The sequence below is a fragment of the Thunnus maccoyii genome, chromosome 12 (genome assembly GCF_910596095.1).
Source record: "Thunnus maccoyii chromosome 12, fThuMac1.1, whole genome shotgun sequence".
Classification (NCBI taxonomy): Eukaryota; Metazoa; Chordata; class Actinopteri; order Scombriformes; family Scombridae; genus Thunnus; species Thunnus maccoyii.
This window is the reverse complement of record NC_056544.1, coordinates 21,309,384-21,318,415: the sequence shown is the minus strand read 5'-3', so window position 1 is coordinate 21,318,415 and position 9,032 is coordinate 21,309,384. Positions and strand designations below refer to the sequence as shown.

At 43.8% G+C, this 9,032-nt stretch overlaps 1 protein-coding gene across 3 annotated transcripts; it reads right to left on the bottom strand.

Moving 5' to 3' along the window:
• Positions 1-434: 434 nt before the first annotated feature.
• LOC121908770 lies at positions 435-6,891 on the bottom strand. 3 transcript variants are annotated; one of them, XM_042429042.1, is made up of 4 exons: positions 5,585-6,891; positions 3,894-4,534; positions 3,157-3,265; positions 435-1,088 (listed from the first exon to the last, which is right to left on the bottom strand). In XM_042429042.1, the coding sequence occupies exons 1-2, from the start codon at positions 6,599-6,601 to the stop codon at positions 3,995-3,997; spliced, it is 1,557 nt and encodes a 518-aa protein (XP_042284976.1). In that variant the 5' UTR covers positions 6,602-6,891; the 3' UTR covers positions 435-1,088; positions 3,157-3,265; positions 3,894-3,994. The 3 variants fall into 3 exon arrangements, with proteins under 3 accessions (XP_042284976.1, XP_042284975.1, XP_042284978.1); XM_042429041.1 differs by lacking the exon at positions 3,157-3,265; XM_042429044.1 differs by lacking the exon at positions 3,157-3,265 and having other exon boundaries at positions 435-1,085.
• Between the last annotated feature and the right edge of the window lie 2,141 nt (positions 6,892-9,032).

The following is a 9,032-nucleotide window of genomic DNA, read 5'->3' as shown; positions in this document are numbered from 1 at the left end:
AGGTAGTGACAAAGTGGCCGGGACAGTTGTAAGTTAAAAGTTTGCATGTGTCATCCTTCCTCCATCTGTCACCATAGCTTTCCATCAGTGACACAGACAGAAAGAGAGACAGATGGAGGGATGTGTTGTGAGGTGGATGGATTATACTAGCTCTCAGAGGGAGGCGGCGGTGTGCTCTGATAGCAGCAGGAGCTTGTGGGAGCGGCGTGGTGAAAGTCTCAGACAAGAGTTAAACAAACAGAGACACAGACGCTGGCCTGGCTGGCCCAGAAGCCAGCGCACTGACAGAATAAGGCCATGAGAGATCACACACTGCCATCTCCAGATCAGCTCGAGAAGTATCCTTACAACTTCAACAACCATCTGGAATACCTCTATTAGGCTCGCTGAATGCATAAATCATTTCTCAGAGTCAAGGGCAATGAAATGCTGGCGTCATTTCTTTTATTTCATGTTCAAATGCGGGACATTCAGCTCTCAGTGGATCATCGCTTGAGCTAGATAATTGAGATGTCAGACTGATTTGTGAGAAATTGCATAAGAATCCATTGTATTGCAATTTAATCTTCACCCCGCTTTTCCAACTTTCCTACCTCCCTGCTGGCTTTTCTTCTTACATACTAGAACGACCATGTAACAGAGGAAAAGACAGACTAAACTCTTTATTTGTAAAATGTCTGTACAATAGTTTAAGTGTTGTAAATCTCAATATAACATACAGTAGGTTAGGTAGTATCCAGACTGGTGTAAGCTGCCTGAAAATATATATTTTTGCAATAAAAAACTAAAATAGTAACAATAAATTAAGACTGTCATGGAAAGATACCTTTATGTTTCTATTGGTGGTTGTTCAGTAGCAGTTCACAGTTTATCCTTCTCATTATTTGCCACTGTATCACCAAAAAAGCATAAATTCTCGTCAAGGTTTGACTGCCACTCTTCAGGTCCTCTCTCCACGCTTCTGTGCTTGCTTGACATACAGTTGCCGGTGGACTCTTGGGGGGAGTTTTCCCTTGGAAATATCCCCACCTTCAGGCCGTGCTCTGTTTCCACCGGCTGACAGCTTGTCTAAGTGGCATCAGCTCCTGCTGGAAATATTATAACAAAGAAGGAGGAAAAAAATTATTTAGATTCAGACCTCAGCACCTCAGTGAGCTCAGACTCAATTCTGTCCCCCAATCAAATACTGCTATTCTCAGGGATTTTCTTGTAAAATCATTCATTGGCAGAGCCCCAGAAACAGAGTGCTAATCTCTACTGTACTGAAAGTGAGGCAGTGCGTGTGTGTGTGTGTGTGTGTAGGGGTGTCCTTGTGAGTCATGTGTCCTCTCTTGCGGAGGAGCACAGTAAACCAAGTTTTCATGTCTCAAGAGGTGTTTACTCAAGAAATTTTAGACCTTGAGAGTGAGGACATTTTTACATCTCCTCACTTTATGCAAGTTAAATATACTACAGGAAATGTGGTCTGACCTGGTAGGGGACCCTTATGGACTCCCCTGTTCTTCCCACTGCATTGTGTATCAAATATATTTCCTTTACGTACCCATCAACTAGTTATCAACAGTTAAATTCTGTCCAGAGCCTCATTTTGTCACGTATTTGTGATATTTTTGTCTCAGTATCTTTTTAGGTCAAATATTTGTGTATTTGGCATTTAGTAAATTTTATTTTTGTGTTCCATACTTCCTATTGTGAATAATAGATCTTCATAAAGTATATAGTATTCTAGTTTTTTTAATGTTACATATCTATACAGTACTATAGATATGTTCTTGTTCTTTGCTTCAGTTTCAATATAGTTTGTGGTACTTTGATTAACACAAATTTATTTAGGAGTATGCATCATGAAAAGCATAACATCAACTGAAATTTTTCAAATTTGATTTTGATACAGGACCTCTCAAATGATCAGTTAATTATCAATTCATCTGAAGATTATTTCCTCCATTAATCAATCAATCATTTTTCCTCAAGTAGTGACACAAACCAACAATTCCAACATATCAAAACCAAAATATATTCAGTTGGCTTTTTGCCTTAAAAATGGCTGAAACCATTAATCTATTACCTCAACTATTGCACATTACTTGTATTCCAATTCACCAAACAATTAATTGACTAACTGCTTCTAATAAATATTCCACTTTTCATTCCTGTCTTTTGTTTTCTTCTGGATCAAGAAGACCAGAGACCATATTATTAGAAGTTAAAGGTAAAACTATGATCGATAAAGAAAAAGACTGTTGGAGAGAAGATTTTAACTTTTAGAGTTAAGGACAGATTGCAGGGAATGCATCATGTCATTGAGGGTCCTTACAAGTATATAAGTATAAAGATTGTGTGTGTGTGTGTGTGTGTGTGTGTGTGTGTGTGTGTGTGTGTGTATGTGTGTGTGCTTGGCTGAGTTGCGCAAGATCTATTGTGCTCAATATTTTAACATTGAACCTGCTCTGGGTGACTAATTCAGATGATTCAGGCCTTTAAAATGGCAACAGCATCATCGCTTTGAAAGACTTTGAAAATGAAAAGAAAGGACAGCATTGAACTGAAAAGCTACATCACACTTATAACGAAATAAACTCTCATCTCACTAAATAAATGAAAGCTCAAGGACGCACAGTTTTGGACCCGTCTCTCTGGCTGACAGCCTCGACCTGAAGCTGCAGCCTTGTGAGTGCGTCTCTCCCTGCAGTATAATGTGAGGAGAGCTGCTTTGCTATGTAGCGGTGCTCGTGTTTATATGGACGTCACAAATATACCAAGAGTTTGCCTCACTCCGTTCTGGCATGTGGCCAGGGGGTTTTATGATTAAAACCAGATTGTGCTTGCCCAACTCGGAGAGGCTAGAAAAATAGATTGCAGTTACGCATAGTCTGCACAAGAGGGAAGTACAGAAACATGCATGTCTGCCTCTTCAGCATCTGCAAAGGTGGATTTTTTTTTTTTAGGGGAGGGCTGAACTGTGTGTATCTGCTGTTTAATTTTCCTCTTCTGCTCAGGGGGACTTTTTCACACATGTCATCTTAAGTGCACTTCTAGTTCACAGTCAGTAATAATACATCTGACTGTGGCATGAGAAGAAAGGCTTAATTCCTCATCAACCCCTAACAGTAAATTATGCCACTTCTGAGTCAGATCATCCTGTAAATATGATACCTCCTTTGTGTCACATGATTTGAGGCAAGCGGCTGTGGGGTCTTCCTTTGCCAAAAACGACTGAGCTCCTGCCAACTCTCAGTTCCCTCGAAGTTATGACTAAGTAACACTGCAAAAGAAAAGGTCTGTCTTAAGATTTTATCTTCCTTCCTGCCTTCAGATTGTGTTACTGAAGTGAGAAAAATGTATATGAGGATGGTTTATATTTTGCCTCCTGTAATACAACTTACCTTGTTTTAAGACCTGAGCTTTTAAAATGTGTATAAATCAGCAGCTGATGGCACCACTTTGTTTGCAAATCAAGTGTTTAAAATCCTCAAATCTCCTCAAAAATGTAGAATTTTACTTCAGGAAGTGAAATAGGCTCACACATCCAACTAATTTTGACTGCTTGTGTAACCAAACTAGAGATTTTAGGGATTTAACAAAACACTGATTTATGTCCGTTGCCGAGGCAGACACATTTTGCAGTGTGGTGAAGACTGGGAAACCATGTGACATCAACAAAAGCAGACACATTACTCCCCCCGCCGCCCACACACAGACACCACACTCACATACATCAAACACACACATAAACCCTTTTTTGTAAGAGGGGAGGAACACTGCAATTCATTTACTGACTTTGAAAACTATGCTGCCAGTAAACACAGCCAACGTCATCAGCTGTGAGTGCTGATGGAAATATCAACACTGTAAAAGAGGAGAAAGAGAAGTCCTCTTGTATCTGAACTTACCATGAGTTGTTCCCCTGCCTGGTCCCACTCTGACCTCCACTCGCTGTAGCAGGGTCTCATGTTTCAGGCCCCCATGGCACTGGGGCAGACCGCCCCCTCCTTCACACCATGCTGGTGCTCTGGCGGCCTCTGCCTGGGTACGCAGGGGTCCTTACAGGCTTGGGAGGCGGGTACGAGCCCTTCCCACACCGCCCGTTTTGGGGGTACGGCGGAGGCTTCTGAGTCCTTGAACTGGAGGTGCTGTTCCCAATGATGACCTTAGGGTCTAAGCTCTGTGGATGAGGCTCTAGATGGCCGATGTGGTTGGAGTCTCTGTGGGGGTACAGGTGTGGCGGGTGTCCGTTTACGCCCGGCCTTTCGTGGTTGATGTCCTTACTGTGGCTGGGTGGGGTGAAGCAGCTAGTTTTGACAACCGACGCCATGTGCACAGGGGACGGAGAGTTAGTTCGTAAGATGATGCGGTCTTCGTCGAAGTGCTGCGACACCTGCGCTGATGCAGGCTTATGATTGGACAGCGGGGCCACCCTGAGGTCACCTGGATGAGCTGAGCTGTGAAAGTTATTGGACGACCCCTGAGTGATGCTGAGCGCCTCCTCACTGAGGTCGATATTGGCTGTGAGACGATCAATCTGGTTGACGACCTGAGGGACAATAAAGAGTCAATACTTGTCCAAACTGCACTGCACAACTGCACATTTACTCAAGTACTGTACACAGGTAAAACATTTGAGGTACTTGTACTTTACTTGAGTATTTCTATTTCATGCTGCTTTATATTCCTAAATATATTATACTTTGTTTACTCCACTACATTTACTGCTGCCATGACTCGTTACTTTTCAGATATAAAGACCCTTCAGGTTGGAATTCACTGGATTAAACTACCTAACATACAGTTAATGAAGTAGTTAATAGCAAAATTAGCTTCTCCTAAACCAATTACAACAATTAACAATCTAATAATGTGATATATATACTTTTCCTTTCTAATTATCTTTTACTTTTTTAGTATTTTTACATTGTGGTGTTGGTAGGATCTTCCATCACTGCTAAACTGTATTTATAATCACTGACTGTGCTAAAACTCTGACACAGTAATCAGTCATTGAACTAATCATTCAAATCAAAGCTGGTGTATCAAGATATATATAGACTCCAACTGTCTCAGTGCACAATCATGTAGATTTTTTTTATTCATAATGTTGCTTCAATACAATGCTGAGCCTTCAAGAGATGCATTCAGCTGTGAATCACTGCTGTTTTACAGCTGCATGCAAAATGGATACAGTAAAAGCAAGGCATAATTTAGTTAGTAACAGTCTCGCGCCAGGCTTTTTAATGTGTTGGCCGGAACACTGCCAATTTCTCCAGCGTTCTGCAAAAGGTCAGTGCAAATTGTTCTCAATCACCGCTTCGGTAAGAGATGATGAGTGAGTCACAAACAATGCAGTCAGCGTGCGCACACACTCATGAACATGCATTGACAGACAGGCAGATAGCGACCTGTGTCAAACTGATCTGCCCTGTGATTCATTTTGTCGGTATCTGAGCCTGCGTTAATAGTTTTAAATGTCACGATATCCAGGGGAGCATCGATGAAAGGCTGGGGCATCCGCACCTGACGCAGACCTTCATGCTAAGATACCTGATGTACACACAGAGTAAACATCTATAATATGAGACTCTCCTACCTCTTTCATCTCCACGTGTACTTGCTTCAAACCCCCCAACACGTCTTCCAGGTCTGTCACCACTTGTCGTATTTGATCCCTCACCAAATCCTGCCTCCTCTTTTGCTTCACCACTTCCGAACACTGGCGCTGGTGGTCGTGGTTGGTTGTTGTGTTGCTCGATTTTGAGGTTTCTGGACTGATGATGCCAGAGGGAGGGACACAGGGCCCCTTCCGTCTGCTTTGGTTCAAGTGTTTTTGTGGGACTTCGGTGGGAAAAAAGCCTTTATGAGAGCCACCGCGTCCATTACAGCTCTCCTCTGATCCACCCTTCAGTCTGCTCCGGTCCTGATGGATATCTCTTTCCTCCCCTCCCTCAAAGAACACAGACTTTGGTCCAAAGTGGCCATTTGGCATGTGCAAATGACCAGGCTGGGGGGCGTGCAGCTCCAAATGACAGTTCTCAGAGGCACATTCGTAGCCTTCCTGTTCCTTGTCCACTGATACGTACCTGACAGACCTCCGGTGCGCATACCCTTGACCTTTGACCTGAAGATGAGGGAGTGGATGTGGTATTACAGTGTTAAAGGGGTGTGCCCGGGTGTTGTTGCGCACCACACAGCCGCACTGTTCTCTGACAGACGGGTAGTGTCTCACCCCAGACTCCGGCGGGTAGCTCCACTGGGCAGGGTTCAACTCCCAGGGGCAAACTTGGCTCGAGTCATCTGACTGGCTGTAAGGGCCGGGCCCTGCGAACACAGGCCTCCTCTGTGGGCTGCGATGACCGCTTCTCTCAACTCTGTCCACTACGAAAGCTCTCCCTCCTACGTCTTTAACCCGAGGAGCCTGGATGTCTCTCCTGCAGTCCAGCAATGGGTGGTCTGTCTGTCTGGCTGATGCCGGTTGGTATCCCAGCCCACCGTGATGGCCGTACAGTGGCTCATGGTGGACGCAGTGCTGGCAGGGGCAGGGGGTAGGGGTATTGTTGTGCTGAAGGAATCGGTGGTGTCCCGTTGTTTGTGCGCCTTCTGTGTACATGTCCAAAGAAGTCCAGAGGCTTGTGGGGAAAACGCCTTAGAAAACAACTGGTTTCCTCCCCTCCCAGCTCTCTCCAGCCCAGTCATTCACTCGCTCTGTTTTCCTCATCTGCGTCTTCCCACAAGAAAACTTTTCTTCAGCTCTTTTTTTTTTCTCCTCTGCCCAAGACTTCTCCCTCCCCTTCCTTCCTGTCCGTTGTTTCCCTTCTTCTTCTTCTCTCCTGTAGTTGTTAATCTCTGTGCCCGTTCTTTTCTTTCCCAGGACCCCCTTTCTCCAACATGTAACTTTTTCTTACTCCTTCTGCTTCCTCACCCTGTAGCCCTCTCTCCTACACGGGGCCCCTCTCCTCCTCCCTCCCTCTCTGTCTCTCTTTCTACCTCTCCCGCCTCGTTGTTCTGTCTCATTTGCTGCTGCAGGCTTCCAGTCTCTCTCTCTCTCTCTCTCTCTCTTTCTCTCTCTCTGGCTGTGTATTTCCCGTTTCCTCCCCTCCCCTCTCCCGCTCTCCTCTCTCTCTCTCTCTCTCCACCTCTTACTCTGTCTCTCGCCTCTGGTATATTCTCTCACATAGTCGACTGTACCTGAATTTGTGAAATCCTTCTTTCCTCTCCACCTGAAATCCAGCCGCCCCGTGAGGCTCCTCAGGTAAAGGACTCCATATGGGTTTCTGTCTCTCAGAGAGTGCGTGAAAGAGTCCCAGCTCCGGTGCTGAGCTCATTAGCCCAACTAAAGCCTTTGCACTCTGCAATTAAATGCTGCCTGGGATTCCTCGGCCAGAGACTGAGAGAAGAGGGGAGGGGAGGGGAGGAGAGAAGCTCTGGGGGAGGTGGGGTTTCTAACATACACAGACGAAGGAGTAGACAGCACTCTGACTCAAGGAGAGACAGCCACTGCCTTTTCACCATAGATTCTTTCTGTATCTTCTTTTTTCCTACCTCCTTTCCCTTCCAATTCCTTTCCCTTTTGGTCCTTTGCCACACCTGTCATTCCCACTCTGTGATTGTCTCAGTTAAAGTGATTTCACCTCAACAGTTGAACAAAACTTCACTCTGCACTGTAGTGGCTCTGCATAGGAATGTATGCACCCTTCTTCCACTCAAATCCATACAATAGCTTTAAAATGCCACATCCCTGTCAGAAGAGTCTCATCATGTGCTCAACCAGAGTTAAATTTATCATCTTATTCATTATAAATCAAACTCTCTTCCGTAATCTCCACAACACACATACAAAAAAAAGTCCTTCATACAAAAATAGAAAAGCGGGATGAGCAATCACGATCTCTCTCTCCAAAATAGCACAACATGCCTGTGTTGTGGCTCTTTGTCCACAGCGACGGAGGACAGCTAGGCGTTTATTTTCAAAGAAAATAACTGGAGCTTTGAAAACAATGGGTTGTAAAAAAGAACTACTGGGAACAACAGCAGAGGAGGATGAAGGGGTTTCATTCGTCCCAGCAGGAGGATGAGCAGTCCGGTCCCAGCTGCTGAGAAACGTCGTTGTAGATGAAACACAACTGGAGTGACTTTACCTTATATATAGATTCACAGGAAGGAAGCGATAACCACATCTGTATGCACACTCACATTCAAAGGGTTGCACCTACTGTATAATTGAGTAGCTACTTTGATGTACTAGGAGTGGACGTATGGATAACACCCTATACTGCATAGATAATTTTATATAACTTTATATAGTACATTTTTGGGAAAATTGATTGAAACAAAAGTATTGGGCAATTTTAAATTTTGACCCAACAATGATGCTAAATGGACATTTAAAGGATCACCAAATCTACAATCACAGTTGATCTTGACGGGATCATGAATGTCAAATTTCATGGTAATTCATTCAGTTGTTGTTGAGACATTTCACTCTAAACCACAAATGTCAACCTGCCGGTGGTGCTAGAGGGAAAATCAAGAGATCAACCAATCAATAGAGTCATAAGGATTCATCATCTGTGGACCATGACAGTCTGAATCCATCCGATAGTTGTTGAGACCTCTCAGTCAAATTGGTAGATAGACCAACAGACTAACATTGCCATCCATGGAGTAATAGCTAAATAAATCCAATATCGTCATAAATCAGTTGTTGTACTAAAGTTCTTTGAGAAATGTATAATGTAGAAGCAGGGTAGTGGCTTCAGGAACAATATCACCTATTACAATGTACAATGTTGAACAAAGTCAAGAGGTTATTAGTCTTTGGAGCTGTTTCTGAACAGACTAACTTGCCCATACTCTTCAGGGCCAACCTACATCCAACGGTGTGACTCATTGATGTGTTTTTAATAGTTCTTGGACAACAATCTACGGCACAGAGGGATAAGATATATCAGGCTTTGGATACACGCACAATAGTAGGAACAATTCATTGTTGGTTTTGGCTCTGCACATGAGATTTGTTAACAATGTACAATGTATAATGT